This window comes from Ursus maritimus, unplaced genomic scaffold (genome assembly GCF_017311325.1).
Source record: "Ursus maritimus isolate PB19 unplaced genomic scaffold, ASM1731132v1 scaffold_35, whole genome shotgun sequence".
NCBI lineage: Eukaryota > Metazoa > Chordata > Mammalia > Carnivora > Ursidae > Ursus > Ursus maritimus.
Genome location: NW_024426119.1, coordinates 17296805 through 17323991, shown reverse-complemented (window position 1 = coordinate 17323991; position 27187 = coordinate 17296805). Strand labels below are relative to the sequence as shown.

General features: G+C 39.4%; 1 protein-coding gene across 2 annotated transcripts in view; it reads left to right on the top strand.

Annotated features, from left to right (window-relative positions):
- The first annotated feature begins 13418 nt into the window (after positions 1-13418).
- The window catches only part of TCF12 (transcription factor 12), a 350911-nt gene continuing 337142 nt past the window's right edge, over positions 13419-27187 (top strand). For both annotated transcript variants that reach the window (XM_040620599.1, XM_040620598.1), the window contains exons 1-3: positions 13419-13706; positions 14668-14764; positions 15848-15920. In XM_040620599.1, the coding sequence (XP_040476533.1) occupies positions 14690-14764; positions 15848-15920 (148 nt within the window). In that variant the 5' untranslated portion in view covers positions 13419-13706; positions 14668-14689. The remainder of the gene's footprint in view (positions 13707-14667; positions 14765-15847; positions 15921-27187) is intronic.

The following is a 27187-nucleotide window of genomic DNA, read 5'->3' as shown; positions in this document are numbered from 1 at the left end:
GGGAAAGAGGCGGATCGTATCATATATCAGTGGGATTTAGAAGCATCACATTCAAAAATTAAAGAAAACTTTCAGTATTCCAAGATGTATATCAATGCATTTGGAAGATGTTTTAAGTCACTTTAATATTTTAGCCAGTCCAAATATTCCCAATCAGCCAAATAGGGAATTGGGGGTGATTGGGATATGGTGACTTTCCTTTTATAACCTTTTGCATAGTTATCAGTGAGCCACCAATACAGTTTATCAAGAAAAATCTTCCATTTATTATACTCTCACCAAGCCTTATCTTATCCTCTTGGCTAGTGATGAAATGTCCAGGGACTGTGAGAGGGATTGCAGTTCCAAGAAGTGGAATATCCTGAGGGGCTGACGAGTGTTAGGGACTAAAATACATAGTGTCCCCCACAGAGATTTTATATTTTATTTGCTGTCACCTTTTAATTAATTGTTTGCAAGCTCCACCCTGGAGTCAAATGTCTGTAATAGGTGACTGATATACCCTGGTTTATAGGCCAGGCCATAAATGGGCCTATTGACTAGCCTTTCTTTAAACATTAAATAATAGAAAAAAACATTTGCTAATACACCATCAGTCACTCATACGTGCTGTTTCTATAAAAGAGCTAAGTACTTAATTTTTAATAGAGAACAGCTAGAAACTATGTCCCCCCCCCCCAGTCATGGACTAGTTCTAATAAATAATGGTGGGTGCGTAAGATGCAGCCATCACAAATCATCTTTTCCAGGGCTCTTCAGAGAAATGGCTGATTCTAGGACTAGAGCAGGAAATTACAAGATGATTTTGGAACACCTTGTCATACCAGAAGGTGCCACAGACTTCTGGGTCACGTCAAAAGGGATTCAGGAGCTGACTTGAAAATGCTCTCATTGGTCAAAGAAGAGACAATTTGAGTTTGAACTAGGATAACTGTAATGGAATGGATTGAAGCATATTATATATGTTTCAATCTATTAGTTCAAATTGATACTAAACAAAAAACTACTGGTAGCCTTGGAAAATGCAAAGAAATGGATTTATCATTTTGAAAACTGGTAAAGAGAATGAATCAAGCATCTTTCTCACCTCTCATATACATATTGTACCTCGGGGTAACCCAATAGTTGATAAGAGGAGGTTTCTCTTTACAGAGTGTTCCAGCTAATAATTGAAGCAGAGATGATAAAATAACATCATATTGTAATCCCTAATGAAATAATGCAATTAGGAGGTGACCATTAATGATGGCTAACGTCACAAAAAGAGAGACAAGCAGATATTACTTACCTCCTATACATATATTTATCATCGTGTATGAAATATTCTTGCCAAAAATAAAACTAGAATTTAGTCAAGCCTATATATCTAAATAATAAATTACAGAAAATACAGGTCATAAAGGAATATATTAAATGACATGATTAGAATCAGAAAATCCAGGCTATGGAAAATCTTACAGGACAAAGCCATGGTTTTGCATTAACAAATCAACTGAACGAGAAGGAGGATAAAGTCACAGATTAAAAGATTTAACACATATTAAACAATTCACTGTGTGGATCTTATTTGGATACCATTTTTTAAAAAGATTTATTTATTTGAGAAAGAGAGAGACCATGCACAGGGCAAAGAGCAGAGGGAGAGAGAATCTCAAGCAGACTCCCTGCTGAGTGCAGAGCCCCAAGGCGGGGCTTGATACCAAGCTCAGGAGATCATGACCCTGAAATCATGACCTGAGCCAAAATAAAGAGTTGGATGCTTGGGGCACCTAGGTGGCGCAGTCATTAACCGTCTGCCTTCGGCTCAGATCCCAGCTCTCTGGGATCGAGCCCCACATCAGGCTCCTCTGCTGGGAGCCTGCTTCTTCCTCTCCCACGCCCCCTGCTTGTGTTCCCTCTCTTGCTGGCTGTCTCTCTCTGACAAATAAATAAATAAAATCTTAAAAAAAAAAAAAAGAGTCGGATTTTTTTTTTAAAGATTTTATTTATTTATTCGACAGAGATAGAGACAGCCAGCGAGAGAGGGAACACAAGCAGGGGGCGTGGGAGAGGAAGAAGCAGGCTCATAGTGGAAGAGCCTGATGTGGGGCTTGGTCCCATAACGCCAGGATCACGCCCTGAGCCGAAGGCAGACGCTTAACCGCTGTGCCACCCAGGCGCCCCAAAAGAGTTGGATGTTTAACCGACTAAGCCACTCAGGTGCCCCAATTTGGATCTCAATTTAAACAGATCAACTACAGTTGACCCTTTAACAACATGGGTTTGAACTGTGGGGGTCCACTTGTAAGTGGAATTTTTTCGGATAAATACTATATATGTATTTTCTCTTATAATTTTCTTACTAACATTTGCTTTCCTTTAGCTTGCATTATTATAGTGTACAGTATATAATACCTGTAATGTACAAAATATGTGTTAATCTACTATTTATGTTATCAGTGAGGCTTCCAGTCAACAGTAAGTTCCCAGTAGTTAAGTTTTACGGGAGTCAAAAATAATAGGTGGATTTTCAACTGCGTGGGAGTTGGTGTGCCTATACACTCCACATTATTCAAGTGTCAACTGGATGATTAAAAAAAAAAACAAACATTCATGAGACAATTAGGGGAAATTTAATTTGAAATCACTATCCCAAAGAGACATCTGCATTTCCATGTTCATTGCAGCATTATTCACAGTATCCATCTACATTCAGTTACTTTCTGAATATTTTATGATATTAAAGCATTTTTATAAACACTGGAGACGTGATGATGATATTGTCATTATAGTGCAAAGAAGCATCCTATTTTTTAGATATAAACATTCTGAACTGTTTGTGGATGACCTATTTCATGTTTGCTTCAAATTAATCTGGAGGTGGGGATGCTTGAATAATTGTTGAAGCCACGTGGTAGGCTCAAGAGCACTGATTATACTCCTCCTCCTACTTTTGTATGTGTTTGAAAATGTCCATCAAATAATTAGGTTTTAAAATTATGTTTAGAGTATGGTCTCAATTTTAAGTTTGTAAGATAAATGCAGAGAATTCGTTCCGTCTTGAACATACATGTCCTCCCCCACCCCCACTTTCTTACCCATTACCCGATCATCCCAATGCTTTTGAAGTTCTCTTCTTCAAGTCCTCTATGTGTACCTGTCTCCAAATCAGTTCAGTTCTGTAGACAGAGCAAAAAACAACAGGCAGAGGATGTTATTGATGAGCCAATTGCATTCTTTGTTCTATCCTGGGACCAATGCTTGTTGAGATGGTCAGGAATGGAAGACTGATCTGTAGTGAAGAGACCCCTGCTTCTCTGAGAGAAGTTAACGGATCCTTTGGGGATAAGCCTATGATTTTGATCTCATTAGCATTGTGAGCTCCATTCAAGTGTGACTGACAGTCACACAAGTCAATACAGGAGCACTTTGGGAGAGCCAAGTTAGAGAGTTTTTTCTCATAGATTAGTGCTTCTGTTCTTACAGAGCTCATCAAAAAACAAATCAGAGCACTTCTGATTCAACAAATGAATGTAATGAAGCTACATTTCTAAGAAAACTGCATTATTGGGTTAAAAGAGAAATGAAATACTAATCCACTTGTTCAAATAAAAATGTTACTGAAGGAAATGGAAGTGTATACTAGATGATTATTAATGCTTTCATTTTCACTTTCTTTAATCCTAGCTTAAGTCATATCTAAAGGCTAAATGCAACTTTAAAATAAATAAAGAATATTTATATCTTTGCCAGTTTTAATCCCATCAAACACAGCTTATTAAAAAAGAAAAGTAAAATCAAGATGGAAATAGAAATTAGAAATAGAATAGAAAACAACAGCCAAAGACCTGGGGAATAATGAACCAGTCCCATCTAGTATTTTCCTCAGGTTTCATTCCCAACTCCCAAGAAGCAAAAGATGTTTAAAATATTCAATGGCATCCTTTTATCATGCAACTGAATATAGTTTGAAAGCATAAGGTGATATGTTTAAAGATTAGAAACAATAAAAAAATCCTGTAGGCTTATAATGCAAATGAAATGGGAAAAATTATAGTAAGATATTTTGGATTTAGAGAAGAATGTGCCAATCACCAAAATTTAACGTTTAATTGCATAAAAATGCTGGTGCAGTGAAATTAGAAATTCAACAGATGGTCCTAAAATAAAATATTTCTGCAGTATACGAGAACAATTGTTCCCCAACTCCTCTCAAATCAAAGTGCAGATAATTAAGCGCAATCTAAATCATCCAATCCAAGTCAATCAATTCATTTTATCAAATACTCGGGGGGAATGAACTCAAGACAAGGCAACTTTCACGGAAAATACAATTTCTCATTTAATTAATAAACAATTACTGAGGGATTACTGAGCTTAGAGAGAAGATACAGTTATTAATAAGAAAAGGAGGCTAGCCTTTCCCCTTGAAGAGTCCCTAGCTGAGGGAAACAGGGTATATGCACCCAAGAACATGAGAATATTGACTATGCATTCTCCTGATTTTTTCATAAATGTTAAACAGTAAATTCATCCTATTAGACTGAATTTGCCTAAGATACCAATGACTTACAAGAAAAAATTCATAAGATCTGACATGTGGTGAAAGCTGAAGTTGGTGTCAGGTCTTCCTGGACTTTTCACCAGCAATAACATTGCTTTTAGCAACCCTTTAAAAACAGTTAATTCATATATACTTTATTCCTTTCAGCATTGCGCTACCTTGCTAAGTACATTTTTTTTCCAGTGGTGTTTATCTATTCAAAGTAAATACACTCTGGCAATCCATTTCATATTCATCTTTATTGTCCTGAGGCATTAAAGACCTCATAGAACCACCATTCTAAGGTGCTAGTTCTCAAACTTTGGTGTAGAACAGAATCACAGAGATTTGTTAAAAATAGATTGCTAGCCCCACCCTCAGAGTTTCTAAGGGTGGAGTCTAAGAGTTTGCATTTCTAATGAACTGCCAGGTGAAACTGATGCTACTGGTCCAAGGACCACACTTTGTTGTTGTTGTTTTATTTTTTTTCCTCTTTTTTTTTTTTTTTTTTTTTTTAAGTCATCTCTACACCCAACATGGGGCTCAAATTCTGAGATCAAGAGTCAGGTGCTCTACCGACTGAGCCAGCCAGGTGCCTCTAGGACCACACTTTGAGAACCACTCTTCTAAGTGATATCTATCTGCTTATTCTCAGAAGTTAGAGAGCAGAGGTCACAAGAGGAGTGGAGGAAGCCAAAAAAGAATTTTCTTACTCACATGAAAATCTCAGGCCTGGCTCTATATGTTCATATGTTTTTCTTTTATTTTATTTTTATTATGTTCCGTTACCCAGCATATAGTACGTATATTTAAGGCCAATGTCTTCCTTTCTGGAGAGTTCTAATATCAGAATGTCTTTTTAAGGCAGGTAGCTGCTAACACACATGTGCTCATAACGGCAGGATGGAGGTCAGCTTACATATTTAGAGAGATGTGCGGGCTACAATCATAGATTAATGATTAATTATTTCCAAAATAGCTGAGATAAAAAACAAAGAACAGAGACTCCTTACCATGTTATACCACATGTAATAAGTGACTCCTTACTCCAACAAAGTAAAACTTCTACACACTAAAAACTTAAGTAAGAGACGGCTGGTACATGAGCATAATAGGGAAGGAACAGCTCCTCTTAAAATAGTTGCTGAGAGTGTTATCAACTCCAAACACCAGGTTGTCTTTCCAGGTGATGAAAAATGAGGTTGTCACTGATAGTCATAAGAATCTCATAAAATCTTAACCTCTAAACTTAGATTTCTCCTGATTATCCTCATTTTCTTTCATCTCCTACTTTTCTTTCTTGAATATTGAGCATGGGTTCTTTAACACAGTGAGTTGAATAAAAGGATTAAGTATTTTAGTATAGATACCTAATTTGGAGCATTGCATTTGATAAATGATGGGGGGACGCCTGGGTGGCTTAACGTCTGCCTTCAGCTCGGGTCAGTCCTAGGAAGGAGTCCCGTGTTGGGCTCCTTGCTCAGTGGGGAGTCGGCTTCTCTTTCTGCCTGACACTCCCCCTGCTTGTGCTTGCCCTCTTTCTCTCTCTGACAAATAAATAAATAAAATATTTAAAAATAAATAAATAAATAGGGCAATTGGATAGCCAACTGGAAAAAATAAGCTGAACCCCTACCACACTCCTTACACCAGAATAAGTTCCAGTTATGTTGAAGATTTAAATAAAAATAAGTCAAACTACTAGTTCTAGAAAAAAATTATGAGTGAATTTTATTTTATTTTTTTACAGTCTCAAAAGGAGATAGACTTTCCTAAGTATGACATAAACCTCAAATGCCCATACAAGATGAAAACATTGGACTACATAAAACATTTCTAAAATTTTGCATATAAAAATAAAGACAAGGGGTGACCCTGGGTGGCTCAGTCAGTTATACATCTGCCTTTGACTCAGGTCATAATCCCAGAGTTCTGGGATCGAGCCCCGCATCAGGCTCCCTGCTCAGTGGGGAGTCTGCCTGTCCCTTTCCCTCTGCTCCTCCCATCCCCCCCAACTGTGTTCTCTCTCTCTCTCCCAAATAAAGAAATAAAATTTAAAAAAAAGACAAATTACAAGTGAAAATATTTGCTACTAGTATCACAGAAACATGGCTAGGTCTGATATTAAGATCTATACAAATCAATAAAGGAAAGACCAACACCCAAATGACAAAGTGGCAGCTGCGACCATAGCCTGTTTCCTCAAGTTGCTTACTTCTGAACCAAAATCTCAAGCGGGTACCCAGGTCACAAGTCTATATCCTGGATGCAAAAGGGTCTTGGGAATTTTTGCCTCTGACTTTTACATGTTAGGGATAAAAGGGTCATATCATTCAAACGTCCTTTAACACAGAAAGGCTGCTTAAAAGGTGAACGTTCATGACTATGACAAATGTCCACTACCATTCTTTTGCCAGTTTTATTTTAATAGTGGTCAGTAGGAAAATATGGATGCAAATTTAATTTTCATTTTCCATTTACTTGGCAATTCAGCTGCTACTTGGAAATTTGGCTTCTGTTATTCATGTACTCTTTCAGTTTTTCATAAACCGAACAAATATTTATTAAGCACATATTATGTACCTGGCAGTGTCTTCTAGATGCTTGAAATACACTAATGAACAAAACAGAAGAAAATTTCTGCCTCCATAGAACTTATGTTCTAGTGGGATGTCTTCAGTCCTTGTTGGTAATACACATCAGTTTTCCAATTTTTATTCCAAACAAAGAGAGGTTAAAGGGGGTAGAGCAGAATAAGTAGCCTGGTGTTTGTCAGCTTTTCCAAGACAGTTCTATTAGTCGGTCTAGTTTCTAGACACCTGCCTTTTCAAATACATGCAAAAATAAATTCCAAAAAAGCCATTTGCTGTTTGGGATGTTTCCCTCATTGTAGTGAATAAATGAGATTTGATCGTAAGAAATATGTATATTGAATTTAACTATATTCAAAAGAGAATATAATAAGAAGATTCTTTGCTTGCTAAAAGTTCAGAGGACACTAATATTTTCTAAATGCTTTAGAAATGCTGAGAAAACAGAGAATAAAAATTGTATGTGTATTTGCAGGGGATGCCTCTGTATGTTCTTTTTTTTTTTTTTTTAGATTGATTGATTGATTGATTTGAGAGAGAGAGGCCAGGGGAGGGGTGGAGAGGCAGAGGGAGAGAGAATCTCATGCAGACTCCATACTGAGCGTGGAACCTATCTTGGGGCTTGATCGCCAGGACCCAGAGATCACAACATGAGTTGAAACCAAGAGTTGGACACTCAAAGGACTGCACCACCCAGGCACCCTGATTCCCCTTTGTGTTCTATTGGACCCAGTTAGTAATATCTCTTCATCCCTAACTCACATTGACTGAAATCAGAAAAAAGCAATATTTGGTTTAGCAATGATATATAAAGTTATTTTAAAGATACTCCCAGTGGGTGCCTGGCTGGCTCCGTCGGTGGAGCAAGCTACCCTTGATCTCGGGGCTGTAAATTCAAGCCCCATGTTGGGTGAAGAGATTATTTAAAAATTAAAAAAATCTTAAAAAAAAGATACTTCCAAATCATTAATTCATTTAGTAAATACTTTTTCTTCAGAATATTTGAAGGCCTTGTTCCACTGCCCTCTAGCTTCCAGTATTGTTGTTGAACAGCGGACAGAACACCATTTTGAGTGTTAGTCCTTGGTATTTGTCCTGTTTTATATTCTCTCTGGAAGCTTGAAGGTCTTCTCTTTGTCTTCTGTGTGCTCAAATTTCCTGATCACAGGCTTCGGTATAGATCTATTTTTATCCATTGTGGTAGGCTCACTGTGAAACCATTTAATTTGTTAACTCACGTTACTTCAGTTCTGAAAATTTTTCTTAGATTGTTTCATAGACGACTATCCCTATTCCCCCCTCTCAGGCACCCCCCCCCCCGTTTTTGGAGCCCTTATTATTTGGATTTTGAATTTCCTGAACTAGTCCTTTCTTTTTGTTCTGCATTCTAGGAAATTTTCTCAACTTTTTCTTCCAATCCTTTTATTAAGCTTATACTCTCCTATTTTCAATTCTAAATGTCTAAATGTCTAAATGTCTCACATGATAGTGGCTTCTCTTAAGTATCTGATAATCCTTGGTCATCTGCTCATATTTAAGAATAAGGCAACAACCTGCTGAGAGGCAATTCTGAGTCTACAGGTGGGGATTTGTCACTTGTAAACTTACCTTAGAGTAATTTCTTTGGGCTTATAGGTAGGGAACCTTCCACATCAGTATATTCAGGTCTTTCCTTTTGGGTTGACCAGAGTCCATACAGAAGGATCTTCCAATCTCCTCCTTGGAAGTTGTAACCCTGGCTGCCCTGAATCTGGGAGCCAAGTTGGTTAACATATCTGGGGCCTCAGCATCCAATACACAAATGTTCACTTAATTTCCTTACCCCTGAGAGACCTCCTGTTTCATCATCTGCAGAGAATAAGTTTGCAGTATTTTGCCTCAGTAGGAGAGAGGCATTTGTTTGCCTGACTGCATGGAGTTGGGAAGGAATCTGGGGATCTGATTGCTTCTTAAACAGATTGACAACCAATCCTCCTTATAGCATTACCCCCTTTCCTCACGTCACTTTAAGGGGAACCTGAAACTGTCTGGTTATGGGTCTTTGGGCGACACTTAAGTGTGTATAGGTTTGATACTGATTCACGTCATTGCCCCCTTAAGATGTAGTGTTGATAGTCTACCACACCCTTTATCACTCTTCTGCTTTTCCAGTTAACAGTCTTCTCAAATTCTGTTGCCATTGTCTCCTCTTTGGCTTCCCATGGTTTTTATCCTTAAAAGTCATCTTATGACAGGACATGATTAACTTAACATGGGGGTGGAAAAGCGGGAGGAAAGATAGAAGAATCCACGATTTTTAAAAATGGGTGATTATTAAGTACATGGAAGTTCTTAACACTACTGTACTTTTTTTTTAAATAGACTTGACACTTTCTATAATAAAAATATTTTTTAAAAATCCCTTTACTGATTTCTTAGTGTGATATCAGGAGGGAGCAAACTTCAGAACACGTGCTAAACTGTCATCTCTACCTGGAAGTACAGAACCACTCATTTTTCAATAAATATTTATTGAGCCTCCACTATGTACTATGCATTGTGCCAAGATACACACAGGAATATGGAAAAAAGATTATTTATTTTACTTGGTCTACTGTACTGAGTTTTAAAAAATTAAAATCTATGACTATCTAGGTTTGATGTTTCTGAGCGTTTGGCAGTATTTTTTTTTCCTTTTCCGATTCTGAATTTGTCTTGATTTTGGTATAAATGCACACTTCTATGAAATATGAAAGAAGGAATCCTAAAGGGGGAAAAGACATTGAATAGAAGATGGACCATTAGGGGATATCTCCTCAAGTCTGAAAATAGCATTCACACAAGCAGTTTAATGGCTTAAGTAATAAATTACATTAGCAAGGAATAGAGAACTCTTTTTACCTATGAACAGAGCGAAAAGGCAAAATCTGTAACAGGAAATCCTGCAAGGGGTTCTTGCTGGTGATAGAAGAGAATGAGGAGAGCGGACCTTTGATGACTAGTAGAATGTGGCTTATGATAGAGTGGAAAATCTTGGCCTTTAGTTCATCAGTGATGGAAGTACCATGAACTGAAGATAATACTTATAAAACTAATTGTTACATAAAATTGTTCCCTTTAGTCCCAAGAGCTTAGCTGTGGAAAAGAAAGCAAGAATTCCTAGCTGCTCTCCTGTGGAGAAGGGAGCTACAAGGGAGTCCATTACCCATCAAACTTGGTTCTAGTTGGATAATGCTAGGAGGCCACTCACTCCACCTAGGTAGCAACTTGCCACTTAACTTGATTAGCTCTGTTCTCTTTCCTCCTCTTCCTTCTATGAACTTTCTAGAATACTTCCTTCTAAATCATAGGCCGAGTTCAAGTCAATCTCCCAAAGAAGCAAAGCCCATTGCCTTGATTACTTTTCTTTTTGACTGTAAAGTTTTCTCTGGGCAACGCAGGTCTCCCTCATAAAATTATGTGTGTATGTGTTTTTGAGTGTAGAGTGGGGGCTCTTAGAAAGCGGGAACTGAAACTTTGTTGACAGAATTATTGTATCTTCCCAGTGGCAGGCTAAGGTGAATGGGCATGGAAATCAAATATATCAGATTATAACATTCTTGAGGCAGGATGGGTGTGAGATTCTCTGTTCCTCACAGCATTCAGCACCAACCTATCTATTTTGCAAGGTCAGCAAAGGCACAGAAATAAGTTGTAAGTGACACAAAATTGTGGTTTTTATATGCTTTTTGTCTTCCATATATATCAGGAATATTACAGGAAATCCATTGGTAGGATTAATATTCCTGTATTAAAAATGATACATGCAAAGACGACATCACAGCATGAAAAACTGATTCATGTTATAATGTCAAATGATTGATAGATTTAATTCCAGCTTTCTTTTTTGAGCGTCTACTATGTATTCAGTCCCATGTTAGGTGCATGGTACAGACAGATGCATGATAATCCTATTGCTCAAGGAGTAAATAATCTAAGGAGCAAATAAACTATAAAACAGTATGGGCCAAAACAGATGTGAAAAACTTCACCAGTCCTTCAAAGGAGTGAAGGAGCCCTGAGGATTTGGCCAGATAGCTATTTCTTCCTCCGAATTAGTCATATGAGAAAGAGGAGAAGAAACTAGTTCTCTCCTCCCCCTTTTTTTGAAAACAGCATCAATCCTTCAGATGGAATTACATTCTCCTTTCCCCAATACTTCTCTTTGGGTTTATCACAGTGATAGAATCTTACCCCTAGAATGGGCCTTAAAAGTTCTAGTCAGACTTCCCATCTGATGTTTAGGTCTTTGCTAGCAAAAGATGGCCCTCGGGCCTGTATTACTTAGAACACACTAGATTACAAATTGCAGAAAACTCGAATCCTAGGGGCGCCTGGGTGGCACAGCGGTTAAACGCCTGCCTTCGGCTCAGGGCGTGATCCCGGCATTATGGGATGGAGCCCCACATCAGGCTCCTCCGCTATGAGCCTCCTTCTTCCTCTCCCACTCCCCCTGCTTGTGTTCCCTCTCTCGTTGGCTGTCTCTATCTCTGTCGAATAAATAAATAAAATCTTTAAAAAAAAAAAAAGAAAACTCGAATCCTGTTGGTTTCATCAATGAAGATAGACTTGGGTCAGAAGCCTTTTGATCAGAGCCTCAGAAACATCATCAAAGATCATCTCTCTCTGCTTTTTCCAAGCCTGCTTTATTTAACCTAGCTGGACCTTGTGCTTGGAAGATGACCAGGGGCTCCTTAATTTTTTCTTTTTTTTTCATACAACATGCTGGTGATATTCCTTCAATTTTTGTTGTTGCTATGCTCCCTGATATTTGGAGTACATGCAGAAAGAGGAGGTTGCCGCTGCAGTTGTTTTGGAATATGTGAAACAGACCAAATTGCTCCTCTTACTGTCCCAAATTGTGTCATGCCCATTGCCAACCAGTAACTGTGGCAGGGATGGGACTATGTTGCTTTATTTAGGTTGGAATTATGCTAATTTGTTTATATCGGACCCACATGCTCTAGGACGCAGCCAGGGCAGGGATATGACGGCAAAGAACAAAGGGTGTCAACCTAGATAAAGGAGAGTGGATAATGGAGAAACTACCACAGGATATGGCACAAGGTCCAGGGTGTGGCCATTGACAACGTCATGGAAACCCCCAGCCCCAAGCTACAATTGCCTTCTCACTCTGGACAGGTTGGGTTGTAATAAAGTACAGCAACTGCATATTTGCAGCTAAGTCTACCTTCTTGTTTTCACCCAAGTCTAGGCTTCAATGACTCCTTGCCATGTTGTTGTCCTCAAGGCGTTGGCTGCTTCCTTCAATTTGTTACTTCGGATGTGTTTTCTTTCTTCAGTGTTTCTTCTGCCTGGCCCTTACTGGTCTTTACTGCACTGACTGAGCCAAAAGACTTAAACACTGGCTGCCACTGGAGAAAACCTTACTTCCATTTCCAAACTGAAAGGAATGGAAGTTTAGTTATTTTGTCCTCTTTTTACTCTGTTGGGGGCTTCTTTGGGCGAAGTTCAGAACTTGTGCCAAGATAGTGGCTGTGCGACCAAACCTCCCTGGGCCATCTCTGCAAAATGAAGGCGCTGGCTTGATCCAAGAACTCGTCTCGCTGTCCAGTTCCGTGGCCCCGAACAGGATGCCCGTGGGAAGAGGTGATTGTAGACTTGGGGGCTTGTGTGAGTGGAGTGTTTGGGTACCTAAGCCCACACTGCTTTGTATAGTTTGAGGGAGCTTTTGACCCCTTTTCTGCATTCTGTGCAGCAACGAATTGGACCAGCTGCACCAACTCCAAGCGCGGACCGAAGTGGCTCGGTCTCCCTTCCCCACGCACGCATCTTCCGCGCCCAGCGCTGCGCAGCCTCCCGGGCTGGAACGTCCGGGCCCGGCCGACCACTGCGTCCGGCGTCCAGCGCGGCTTGGTCGGGAACTGCAGCTTCCAGGGCTCCGCGGCCTCGGGCTGGGTGGCCTGGGGAGCGGATCCAGATGCGCCCGCAGCTGCGTCTCCCCCGCGCCGCTCCGCCGCCCGAGGCAGGAGCGGGACAAGCCAGAGGAGGCGCCACGGTGCCTGCTGCCCTGCTCCCGGGGGCACGGACTAGGCGCCCTCGGCAGGCGGCCCGGCCCTACTTCGCGGGGTGTCTGCGCGCGTCTCCCGCCCCTCCCCGGAGGCCCCGATTCCGTCCCGCCTCACCCCACCGCAGGCTTTGTCCACCGGCCGCGCGGCGGCCCCTCCCCGTTCCCGCCGGCTCCTCCCCACCCCCTCCGATGGCCCCACTTCCTCGGCGCAGGCGGCGGGAGCGAGCCGGGGACGAAAGGGTTAACCCGGGGCTCTTCCCGGCGCGGAGGGATCCGGAGCTGAGCCGAGCGCGGTGCTGAGGCCGCCTCAGCGAAAAAAATGTCCGCCTGAGGAGACCCACAAGTTCTATTCGGGGGGACCGCCAGCCCGCCCCGGGAGGAAGGGGCGGCCAGGCCCGAGAGCCGCCTCCCCCGCCCGGATCCGAGAGCTCGCGCGGGGCAAAGTGAGCCGAGCCGCCGGGAGGTGCAAGGGGAAGCCCGAGCCCGCTCTCCCGGCCAAAGTGAACTTTAATCGGGGTGGTTGGATGCGGAGACGGGGCGGCAGGTAATTGCGGAGAGGCGAGCGGGAGGGCTACGCCGTGGCGGGGCTGGGGGGCGCCGCCGCGTCCCTGCCGGAGCGGAGGCGTCCCCGGCCCCGCGCCCCAACTCCGCGCCCCTTTGTACAGAGGCGAGCCCGGGGTTCCCTCCAACTTGGGGAGCGGAGTGGGGGCGGAGGCGAGAGTCGCGGGCGGCCAGGCCCGCGGGCGGCGCGCTCGGCCTGCGCGCCCCGCTCGGCACTCGGCTCCGGCTCTGGGGCGCGCGGGAGAGCAGGCTGCTTCGGCCGCCGCGCCGGGCTCATTGTTCGGCAGGTCCGGGGCTGGCCGGCCGAAGGCAGGGCAGCAAAAGTGGGAGGAGGCCGAGCCGGGGGAGGAGGACGCCGGGCAAGAGCGAGACTAGTTGTCGGGGTTTGTGTTTTCTTTTTAAAAGCGCCCCTTGGACGCGCGGGGGTTGCTTTTCGACCCCCGGGGCCCGCTGGGGACGTCCGGGCGGCGGCGGCGGCAGACGCGGGCCTGCGAGTGGCGCGTTCCCTGCAACTTGTCAGTTCTATTGTTGCCGAGCCTGTGAGTCACTTCGCATCTCCCCTCGTCGCCGCTCCGCTCCCTGGACGCCCAGTCGCCCCTCACCCCGCCCCTCGAGACCCCCGCCTGGCCGGGCGCCGCGCGGAGCCCCCGGCGGCCGCGCGGGGTGGGGGCGCGGGGGAGGGGGCAGGGTTGGGCTTGGAAACTTGCGGGAGAGGCGGCGAGTTGCGGGAGCCGCCGCGACGCTCCCGGGCCGCGCGGAGGAACGCGTGGATTCACCGACCCGGCGCAGTGCTGGCCTCTCCTGCCCCCTGCCCGCGAGGCGGTGGGAACGAGTGGGGTACTGGAAGTCAGCTCACGGCTCTGGCCCCTGCCCTACGTCCCTCTTCATCTCTTCGCACACTTCGGGCCTCGGTGGTCTCTCTGAGCCTGTTTCCTCTGCTTTAGGACCCGCTAGAAGTGGCCGAAGATGAATCCCCAGCAGCAGCGCATGGCCGCTATAGGGACCGACAAGGAGCTGAGCGACCTGCTGGACTTCAGTGCGGTATGAGAGCTTTCCGCGGCATCTTGGGGTTCTGCTGAGGTTTACAAAAAAAAAAAAAAAAAAAAGAAAAGAAAAGAAAAAACGAAAAGGAAAGGGAGGGGGGAAAGCGACATGGAGACTAGGCAGCGTGAACTCCATCTGCTTTGAGCAGTAGTTCTCAGGGCTGGAGTCCAGCTCCCCCAAGTTGGACACCTGAACTTTGATGTAATGTCTAGACTTGCAGATTTAAAACTTTAATGCCAGAGGGGTCATTTGATTTAACCAGTTAAAAGGAGAACAATGTAACCATGAGCTTTGGTTGAGTCACTCTCTGACCCTGATGATTATTAGGAATTTTGAACTTTATATGAAAAAATAAAATTTTTTCTGCACTCCATTTCCCTCTCTAAGATGTGATAGAATTTATGATACCTGAAAGATGTCAGTTATGAGAAAGCCAGTTAAAGGCCAGGATTTCCAGCCTTTTTGGCTGAACACTTTTAAGTACATGTATATTTATATGAGTATGTATGTGTATATATATGTAGGTGTATACATAAGTACATATGTATATATTTATAAGTCTTTTACCATGGGGAATAATTGAATGACTTAAAAATAGCTGAAACCGAAGGCCTACTGCCTTTATCTCTAATGGGTTGAATTCCTTGATTGACTGTTGTTAGGTGGTAGGACCAATACCTACTTTATAAAACTTGGTTATAGTGGATCCATACTCTATGTAGTAGTTTCATTGGATGTGATTCTGACTGTGTATTGAATAGTAATGCAAATGTAATGAGATTTCTGTTAGAGTCTTCTGTTAGAAGATCATGGACAAAAATTTACAATTTAAACTTAGTAATCTTAGACTTTTTCATGTAAATGACTGGGTTTTGAGAACAGAATATAACCATTATTTCTTAGTAGCGTTAGCAAATAGTATCACTCAGTGTATTTGCTTTTCTGGGTCTGAATGTGTATCTTCAATTTTATCTTAACTCCCTTCTGAAATACAGTATCTGATGACTCTCGGTGGACTTTTGTTTGTAAGGAGTCTAGAAGAATTTCAGGACTAACAGATACATTTGGGTTATTTTGTAGATGTTTTCTCCACCTGTTAATAGTGGGAAAACCAGACCAACGACACTGGGAAGCAGTCAGTTCAGTGGATCAGGTAAGATGATATCTAAAATCAGAAACTGATATTTTGTTGTTGTGATACATTTTAATAGAAAAACAAAAGTATTTTAATATCTTCATGTCATTCTCTAGAGTCCAGTTCAAATCAGAAGAAAAGCCTCAAATGAAGGCTCTTGCTTTCAGGATCCATTGATATTTCTGAGAATTTTAAATATTGATGTAAAATTTTTCTGTTTTCCATGAATTTTTAAGTTGAATTTGTCTTGTTTGAGTATAAGGGATTATATCCTACCTCTATATTTAGACAAGTACCAGAAGAAAACATTCTGTGGTCCATGTGTGGGTTTTTTTTTTCCTTTATTTATGTTTATTTAAGTATGTGTATTTTTAAATTTTGCTAAAATTTCAGCCTCTTAGGATTATTTACCTTTGGGTTCTAAAAAAATTGTTGAAATAATGTTATTTAATATATGAGTATGGAAAGTGGAATTGAGTCAGTAATAATTAGTAAGACTCATTTAAAAAGATGGCCATTCCTTGGAAGTCATTAACAATTTTGAGGACAGTTATTTAAAATGTTAGAGGAATGAATGTTACAAATAAATGAATAGATTTATTTTCAGATGACATCTATTAGATGACTGAATTCTATATTCAGATGACATTTAGGATAATGTTTAGAATAAGTGAAATTAGATTCCTATTCCTACACTGGTGCTGTGGTCTTTACTTTCTGTATATTTATAAGTACTCTGCTCCATTAACATTTATCCCTTATTTCTTAAGTGTGCATTTTTTATTTTTCTGACTTATTTAAACTTATGATTTCCAAAATAAACAGTGCAGAAGCAAGGTCCATTCCAGTGTTCAAAACGTATAATTTTCAAGTTAAACTTATTCCTTAGTTTTCAAAGGTGAAAAAAAAAACAAAAAAACAAAACAAAAAACCATGGACAGCATCATCTCAAAACCAGCTGTCAAATCCCTGGGCTAAAATTTAGTAATTCCTCTTTGACCGGTGCTTTTATTTTCCCTAGTAAAATGGTAGCTGATTTCTTAAGATACTTTAAGAGCAAAACATCAGAAAGAAGGAAATGTCATAACCGATAACATGTTATACCACTTTATATTTAAAAAGTGTTTCTATTTAAAAATAGTTCACTAACTTAATTTGTTAAAATTTATTTTTCATGATAAAATGACAGCTTATGGGTAAAATATAGCATGTTTAACACCTCAGCTAAGCAAAATAAAAGCATTCTAGGTTTTAAATATGGGTTTCATATTCAGAAGGATATCATAAAATGTTAGCCAAACCCCGACTCTACTCTTCCCTCCCTCCCATTTACTGATACTTATTTGAAAATTGTCACTTTTTTGGGAGGGGAGAAAAAATTATTAGTTAATGGAGAAGGCGGCTATATTCCTTTCTTTACTACTGTTTTGCAACTAATAATTCATTTCCAGTACTTTCAAATTTAGTTTGATACATAGTAGATGCTTAGTATATTTCTTTAAATGAGTGGTGACGTTGCTCTTTTAGGCTGTTAGTTCGAGCTTGAATTGTGGAAAATAAATTTAACTGATACTCATGATATCAAGAACATGAACTTCAGAAACCTATTAGAAATACTTTCTGTTTTTAGAATAAAGGCAATTATATTTTTTTCACTTTTTAAAATGTGTGATTTATGTAGTGTGTGAAACTAAAAAGTATGCGTGAACTTGGTATGTATTATAAGCATGGCATTGGAACATTTGTGGGCCTTTCTGTTGTTAGCATTAAGCAAAGAAAAAATTATTTTGTCTGTATTGCAGAAATAGTTACATGGTGTTTGATTCTTTGGAGTAGGAAATTTTTAATTTTAAAACTGTCAGATTTTTTACTTGTCCATTGAAAGTTTGAATTTAAACACATGTGTTCAGTGGGCATGGTTATATTTATCTCTGTGGTTTGTTTTAAATTCCAGGAGAAAAAAAAGCTATGACCTTTAATAATTAGTGAATGGATTTAAATTTGGGGGAAAGCATAATGGGATAAGTAATTATTTTATGTCAGAGTATATTGGTAGATGTGGCTTTTCTATAGTCAGTTTTTTGTTTTTTTTTTAAGATTTTATTTATTTATTTGACAGAGATAGAGACAGCCAGCGAGAGAGGGAACACAAGCAGGGGGAGTGGGAGAGGAAGAAGCAGGCTCATAGCGGAGGAGCCTGATATGGGGCTCGATCCCACAACCCTGGGATCCCTGCGCCGAAGGCAGATGCTTAACTGCTGTGGCACCCAGGCGCCCCTATAGTCAGTTTTTTTATCTTGAAATGTCTAGAAGAAATTTGGCTGAACACTTTTAAGTACACTTCTAAGTACAGCAGTATTATTTTATTTATATACTTTATTGACATCTGAATAATCTTCTATTCTGATTTCAAAGGATACATAATATGTCCTAATGCCTGCTTATTTGCAGCAACATAAGGAGCTAAAGAGAGCTAAAGATCTTTCTTTCTGAAGAGCTGACTTAAAGATTAGAGTTTTCTTGTATTTGGAGTAACATTGTAAGACCCCAAGCCTTTGCCTCATGAAAACTGTAGTTGTCCAGTATAATTTCCTTTCTTATGTTCTTTTGGAGGATGACTTAATTTCACATTGGACTTTTTTTGAGAAATAATAAAACAGATTTAGAATTTTTTTAGCTGAAAGCATACAATATATTTTATAGTTTAAAAAAGCATAATGTTTTTTAAAGTCTTATTCCTAAAACAAACAGGTAACTTGTATGATAGCTGACACTTATTCAGAAGTCGGAAAAGATGAGAATGTATTTCTATTACTTCTTTGTCTGGAGAAATCTGTTCTAGTGCTGTTTCTTCACCAAGGTGTTAATTTTCTTGAATTATCATAAGACTGAATTTATCCCTTTCGTATGATAGAGTCTGCAGTGTTCTTACAGTGACCTTGAGAGGTGTTTCTCTCTGTAGGAGTTAAAAGTGAGGTACTGTGTTACGTTAGGCCAGTCTATCAGGAGAAAACTTGTTGAAAGGATTGATAAAATGGAAGTAGTTCAGGTGTTTAAATCCACTATTCCCTTCAACTTCACAGTTTCAGTGTGTAGAACTAAATTGTGGTATTAGGTTTAATTTTTAGTAGTTTAAATGTTTACATGATATCCAAAGAATTTCCTTTGTTAGTTTTTGAATCCAAGTAGTAAGAGATATTGGAAAGGAACAGGTATATTCATTTTGTAGTCTATCTCTATATATTGAATCTATCTTTGATATCTCTAGAAAGTTGTCTTACTTAGCAAGTAAAGCTTTACTTTTTGTTATTCAAAGCAGATTTTTGTAATGTAATTTCTTCTCTCTCAAGATTTTTGGAAATAATTTTAAAAACTATTTTCCAGATTTTAATTTTTAAAAGGAATACAGTTTTTCATTATTTAGTTCCTGATCACCTTTTTGGGGGAAGTTTTCCATTTGTACAGGCTTTATGCTTTTTGAAAGTATTGATACAGAGCCAGAAAAATTAATTTTCATTAAATTTTTTTAATTAAACTTTTTGTTCAAATAACTGTAGATTCATATGCAGTTGTAGGAAACAATACAGAGATCCTGTGTACACTTTAGCAAGTTTTCCATAATAGCAGCATCTTGCAAAACTGTAGTGCAATATTAGAACCAAGTTATTGACAGTGATACAGTGAGGATAAAAAAACATTTCCATTACCACAAAGATCCCTGGTGTTTTCCTTTTATAACTGCATCCACTTCTCAAGTAATTAAAGAAAAATCCATAGTAATAATAGTAAATACCTGCTCACCCTATTAAACATGAAATAAGCTTTTCAAATTGTTGCGGCATTATTTGTAACATTTGAAAGAAATCAAGAAAGGAAACCAAAATGTTATCAGTGTGTATTTTAACTGAACTGTAATATAGGTAAGAATGGTAATTTTAAGTAGAGGGTAAACTAGGTTTGTTCTTTACACTTAAGGTATTTTAAGGTAATGAGTAAGCTGTGGTTCATAGTATGTACCTATTAGTATTAAAATTTGTAATAAATATAATGTCTAGTAATACACACTTGTACTGTTGTTTGGATAACTGAACCATGTTGGACATTTGCTTCAGGCAAGCTGTAGTGATGAGTAAGAGTAACTGCAGAATCAGGAGACATGTAAAGAAACATGTAATATCTTAGGATAAATACGGTCTGGTGTTAAGGGGCTCATTTAAGGTTAAAGCTAAGTAGCAAAGGAGTCCTTTAGAGATAAGCTGTATATGAAAGTGTTAACTTGGAAAACAAAAATTAGAGACAAGATTATAACTGTGAGTATTGTGTGCTTTTTAGAACAGTTCCTGCAGTGTTACTTTAAGTGGTCATGGCTTATAATGGATTTGGAAAACAATTTGATTAGTTCGTTACATGTAGTGCATACCTATAAGGAATTTCATTTTTACCTGTTTTCATTAACAATTTAAATATGAATTCAACTTTCTGTCTTTTAGACTGTCCTTTAGTATATCTTTTTCTTTGAGTTTTAAAATAATTCTCTTGGAATAGGAAGATCAAGATTTCAACCTTAAACGTAAAAACAGTTGCTTTCACAGTTTTAGATTTGAAGGGGACAATTTAGAATAATCTCTTATTAAAAACAGATAGTCTTTTCTGTTCTTGAACAATTGGAAATCATGCCTGGAATGTCACTGCCTGCTTAGTGTTGTGGAAGACTAGGATATAACTCTGGCCATAAGGGAGTAAAGTAACACTATTAGAGTCTCCTGGGGGAAAAAAGGCAGCATGTGGGATACCCCCCTTTTTTTTTTTTTTTAAATCATTTAATAAGACTGCTTTTGGGTATCATTTAAATATATCTTTTTGGATGAGGATGTTGCAGTTAGAAATCTAATGCGTTTGCGTTTAGGGAATAAAATGAGAAGACAAACATTTAGATATGTCGGTTCAGAAGACTAATGAATGACTTTCTTTGTTAAATAGTTGAGCCATACGTATCTCAGATTTCGGTTAATTGCATATTTATTTAGTATCTACTTTGTGCAGTCTGCTATTCTAGTACCTATTTGGAAGGTGGGAAATGGGGAAGGACATAGACCAAAAAAAGTGGAGGCATTACATTATCTAGGTAGGACGATAAAATGTAAAATTGTGAGGCAAACTTATGTGACATAAAAAAATGTCAACAACTGCACATTAATGTAGTTTAAATTGAGTCTGTGAGAATAAGGATGTGCTGAGGAGTCAGGGAACTGGCTTAAGGAGAACTCAGAGATGTTGAATTTAGAGTTGATTTTTGAAGGAGATATGGAAAATGAATTAGAGAAGAGAACTGGGCTTCCAGTTGTGGGGTAGCGTGAAGAGAGACCAAGAAATGGGAATTTGACCTGCTGCAAAGGGCTATACAGTTGAGGGAAAGAGAAGCTGGTTTCTGTTGATCACCACTGCACTCCTGGAGCTCATATTTACATACTATTATCTGAGCCAAACTGCGTATCTTCAAATCCAGTCATTGCCACTTATTAGCTAGGGGATCTTGAGTAAATTACTTAACCTCTCTGTGCTTCTGTTTCTTAATCTGTAAAACAGGACTAATAACAGTAGCTATCTTCACAGAGTTGTTATGAATGTTAACTGAGTTAATACAGGTAAAGCTTCCAGAACAGTCCCTCGCACCTAGTTAGCTGTGGTGGAGTGAATTGTTTGCAGTTAGACAATAGAATAAGGAAAGCATTTGTTCATCCCGGAAGCAATGTGCTAATCTAGGGATAAGCTGGTGAAGATTTGACTTGGTATTAGTATAGGGAGAAGGAAGGAAAAATACCAGAAGGAAAGGACTGACAGAATTTGAAGAACTGGATTTCTGTAGGTTAAGAGAAATGACTTAGGGTTGCAGTTGTAGCATAACTGGAGCGTGGTAGTGCTGGAGGAAATAAAGATGCTGAACTGTTCTGAGCATTTTAAATTTCACACGACCTGGGACTCTTCTAGCTAATTTTGGAATTTATGAGAGAAAAGTGCTGGGAGATGAGTTAAAGATGTTGGTTTTAAAAAAAAGCAGCTCTTTTTTGTTTATAAAATTAATAGTCATCATTGAAAAGAAAGTTGGAGAACAGGAAAAACAACAAAGGAAAAAACCCATTATTTCACTGTCCAGAGAAAATTGTTATGTTTTGATGTATTTCCATTTGGTTTTGTTTTTTCCGTGAGTCCTTTGTTTGCAAAGTTGAGAGCTTAATGATGGTTTCATTTTATGTCCTCCTTTTTTATTTCACTTAATATTATGAGCATTTTCCTCATATACTTGAAGATTCTTTATAAACTTGGCTTAAAATTGTATGATATTACATGGAATGGATATAGCATAACTTAACAAATTAGTTCTCTTACTGCTTGACATTTAGGGCTTTTGTTTGTTCATTTGGATTCTGTTATAAAAAATGTGATAGTGAACACCTCTTTGTACATACCTATATTTTTATCTACACTTCGATTTCCTTTGGATAGGAGATGTAGATTTTGTTTTTTGTGCCTGCAAGTTATAATTAAAGCTAAGAGAGTGAACGAATACCCTTAGGGAAATGAACTCGGAGGAAGATAAATTATCAGGCCTAAGGATTGATGTTAATGGTGGAGTTAGATGTATAAAATTAGTGATTTTGGATAATTATTTAGTGTAAAAATACAATTTTTATTTGTATGTGAATGGAGTATAAGATGGCATTATGTACAGATTTATGTTTGTGTATAAATTGGTTGTGCGGTAACTGGAGGGAATTCCCATCATTCTTTGACCTGTGCCTGTTGAAATGGAGTGTAATCTAATTGGGAGTCTATCAGTGAGAGCTCTTGAATTCTTGACTTCTTAAGAGAGGCACTGTAGGATAGCGGGAGGAATTGGGCTCAGGAACCAAACAACTGGAATGGAATCAGTGCTTTGCAGCTTATTAGCTGGGTGGCCTTAGGCAAGTCATTTAAATGATCTGAGCATACTTTTCTTTTTTGGGAAAAGTAGATGATACTGCCTACCTTCAGAATCTTTATGAGGATCAAATAAGATTATATATCTCCTGCCATACAGCAGCTTCAAAAATGGTAGCTGCCCGAGGTGCCTGGGTGGTCTTTCTGGTTAATGAGTGGTTAATCATCTGATTCTTGATTTTGGCTCATGTTATGATCTCAGAGTCCTGGGATTGAGCCCTGTGTGTGGCTCTGTACTGGGTGTGGAGTCTGCTTAAAATTCTCTCTCCCTCTTCCCCCGGCACCCCCTCTCTAAACAATACAAACGGTGGCTGCCATTATTGTGGCGTCCTCTGAAGTAATACTAATGATAATATTAATAATTAACAGTAATACTTAGAACCAGCTTTACAGGCAATGTTTATTGAACTATTATTATATAATAGGTGCTATGCTAGTGGTGGTGGAGGTGAGGAAATGCCCCCACAAGGGCAACATATCAAAGTTGCTTTTCAGTGCTATAATTATATATATTGTCAGAAGTCTAAGAAGAAATCAGGCAGTAGTTTTTTAAATTAAAAAAAAAAGGTTTTTTTTTTTTTGCTCCTAGAAGAGTAGCTTTGCAAGGGCACCAGGTACCTAAGAACCTTACCTTTTTTTTTTTCTTTTACAGTTGATTTCTTCTTAATACTATTATTTTGTAGATTAGGTGTTGTATAGTGCAGAGTGGCGGACAGAAATGTGTATAGTTTTGAAAACCCTCTTCCATGCTTAGGTATTGCACTTGGATGTAGTGTTTTCTCCATATTCTCTAACTACTTGAAATTCTTTCTGGAATGAGACGTAGACTAAATAAATAAGTAAAATAAAAATTACGTGACCTGAGAGGATAGAATAGCTGGGAGAGAGGTTGGAGAGAATGTTAAGAGTCTCTAGAGTAGAGCTTCTCCAGTTTTTTCTTAATAGCAGAGGAGAAGGAACATAAACTCCCCTGGTAGCCTGAAGCAACACATTGCAAGTGAGCAGAAGAAATCTTATCTTAAAAATTTATGTGCATTTTACTTTCTACTCCCAAACACAAACATATTTGTTGTAATATAAATATGTTTTAATTAATCATTGAGTAAAACTGAGGTTCTAGGAACACACATCATGTTAGCTGATAGCATTGCCTTCCACCTGTTTTGCTTGTATCTTTGGGCTTAGGGGCAAAGGTGGAGTGGGATGCAGGCCTATACTATCCTTCTTTAGTGAGAAGCCCAGCCGTAGAGTATATTATTCAGCTGTTTTTATTTGTGGATCTTCTCTTGCTCCCACAGAAGTCTGTGAAAAAGGATCATTACATTAGGAGGCAAATGGTTTTAGTAGGGAGGAAATTGTTATTCCATTTGTTAGTAATGTCTTGTTAGCTTGTCTTTTGAACCCTTGTTTTCTGTATCCAGCCAGATCATCCTGTAATTTCTTAACATGCCCGTGGCTTGAGAAGAAAACGTATATTTTTATAGAGAGAGCTTTGTTTTGTTGTTGTTGTTCCATGTTTGAAATGTGCTCTGGTGTGTTCCAGGTTAAAAATGTGCTTTCATAAAGACCATGGTGAATCATCCGAGCTGCTCTAAGCTGATTGGGGGCATAAAGATCATATTTAAAGATCACACTGAAATGTAAACAGATTAGGGATTGGTTGCTAATTTTTATTGCATTGGGTAGTGACTCAGTGATGAAATTTTCAAAATAAAAACAATTTAAGAGAAGGTGCAGGATAGAAGAGATTACTTAAAAACAAAACAAAAACAAAAACAACCACTACCACACCTTACCATGTTTTTGGCTATTAAAAATGTTGGCTGAAGGTGTCATTTTGTCAGATCTGTTTTAGGTGCTAGGAAAGTGCCTGAATTTGAACTGAGGGAGTTCTTTGAAAGATTATTCCGGTTACCCAAGGGAAATCTCTTTGGAAACCTCCCTCAAAAATTGTTGGTTTATTTTCTTCCGGTGGTTTTACCAGGGAGCCATTGTGAGGCTTTGAAATGAGCAGGATCAACTCATGATTGCTCTTCTGCCACTTCATTGGTGGTTAACGTAGAGAACACAGGTTGAATTTAATATGATCACGCGGCTCCAGTCAATGAACAAATGTGCTCCTGCTCTCAGCGAGAGTTGTGAGTAGTGGTGGAGCACTGCAGGGATCCCTGCTAGGAGGGAATTACAGTCATCAGGCTTCTCAGTCCTTGAGGCATATGTTGTTTTGAGGTTGTTGAGGATAAATAAAAGGTTTGCGGTACCACGAGAGGAAAAAATGCCAGGCTTCACTTTGAACTTACGGCAGAAGCATGGTTTGGCCACAAGTTAATTTAGAGAATCTGAGTTTGTGTGGGTCCTCAAATAGCAAAAACCTGAGTTAGCAGGTCGTCTTAGGTTTTTGCTATTTGGAAGCCCTACTATATCTAGCTGACTTTGTCATCTGGTGAGAGGCCCATTGCCTGCCTACTTGTCTTTGACATGCTAAAGGTTTTAGAAACTGTTTTTCAGTGTTGGTCCCAATTTAAAGTTTAAGGGGAAAGTTGTTTCATGTTCAATTTCTTGGTGGGAACTTATAGAAACCTTGAATTGATCATGCCTTTCTAAGTAGGCAAGTAATTAGCCATTTCAAGACCATACGAAATACCCTAATTGTCTCTTCTCTAAGCATCAGTTCTTTTTATTCTAGGGGATGGCATAATTAATTATTGTATGTCAAGATCATCTTACCTGGCAAAGGTCCACAATCCCTGATTTGCGATTTTGATCTAAAAAAGTCTGAATCAAAATTTTTCCTTTAAATTCAGCATACATTATTTTAGTGGCAAAATCTGATCTTATCTGAAGGGAGGCTGTTCACAGTTTGTTTTCCTAGTTGTTGTATGGTTACCGGGTGCTGGAAGTGATTTGTAGTGTATGGTATGTGCACTGTATTTCTTTCTTAAATTTGAAAAAGTGAATTTTAAAATCCACCTGTCCCCATGGATTTTTGAAAAGGTATTATAGACACACCCCCCCCCTGCCCTGAGTGTGTCTCCCAGGTATTGTTTACAACTCAAAATAAAATTTTCTTTTTTTGGACTAGAAGTCTAGACTAGAGAATTTATTATTTTAAATACAGAAAACATAATGGTGGTGAACTTGTTAACATAAAGGAAATTCTTCTTGGAATTTGACTTTTCAGGCTGAGCTTTGTGTTGGAGTATTTTGGCCAGTACATTGATATAGGGAATCGATTTCTATTTTGAGGAGGGATACACTTTTTCATCTTTTAGGCCGAGGTGTGTACCAATATTTCCCTGGTCACTTTGCATGGGAGTTTTCAGGGTGCTAACAGGAGATATACTTACATATAGATATATAAACCCAAGTAAAAATAATTTTTTTTTTTAAGATTTTATTTATTTATTTGACAGAGATAGAGACAGCCAGCGAGAGAGGGAACACAAGCAGGGGGAGTGGGAGAGGAAGAAGCAGGCTCCTAGCGGAGGAGCCTGATGTGGGGCTCGATCCCATAACGCCGGGATCACGCCCTGAGCCGAAGGCAGGCGCTTAACCGCTGTGCCACCCAGGCGCCCCAGTAAAAATAATTCTTTATGTATATATAAATAATCTGTAAAACTAGCACTATATGATCACTTTTAAAAGGAAGCCTCAACCCTGACCATACCCACTTTTAACTGTTGCCTGAGAGCAAATGGAGAAGAGAATCCTAGCAAGTCATCTCCATGAAGAAAAGGAGGAGCTAAGATACAGTTTTGTATGGCACAGATAACAAAACCAGTCTTTGGTAATTTTAATTAATTAATTAATTAATTTATTTGAGAGAGAGTGCGCATGTGAGCAGGGGAGGGAGGGGTAGAGGGAGAAGCACATTCTTCAGGAGCAGGGAGCCCGATGTGGGGCTTGATTCTAGGACCCTGGGATCATGACCTGAGCTAACAGACTGAGCCACCCAGGCACCCCCAGTCTTTGGTAATTTTATTCTCTTCTTTTATATTGGTTAAAAGTTTTCATAGATTGATATGTAGCATGATGTTTATTCCTACAATATACTTATTAAGGGCATCTTCATTGAAAACACATTGTGATTCTAATGGGTGTATGAAATTTTCCTCAGTAACCTGTCATTGGCTCAGTCCTATTAATAAAAACTGTGAAACTCGTTATGAAACTAGTTTGTTGGGTATGTTTTGAGGGGCATGCCAGTTGGCCATTCAGACTCTTCTGGCCTTGAAAACCTGTTCCCTATAGTATTCCTGGTGATGCTGTCTCAAGAACCATGAATACTTAAATAAGGTAAATTAAAT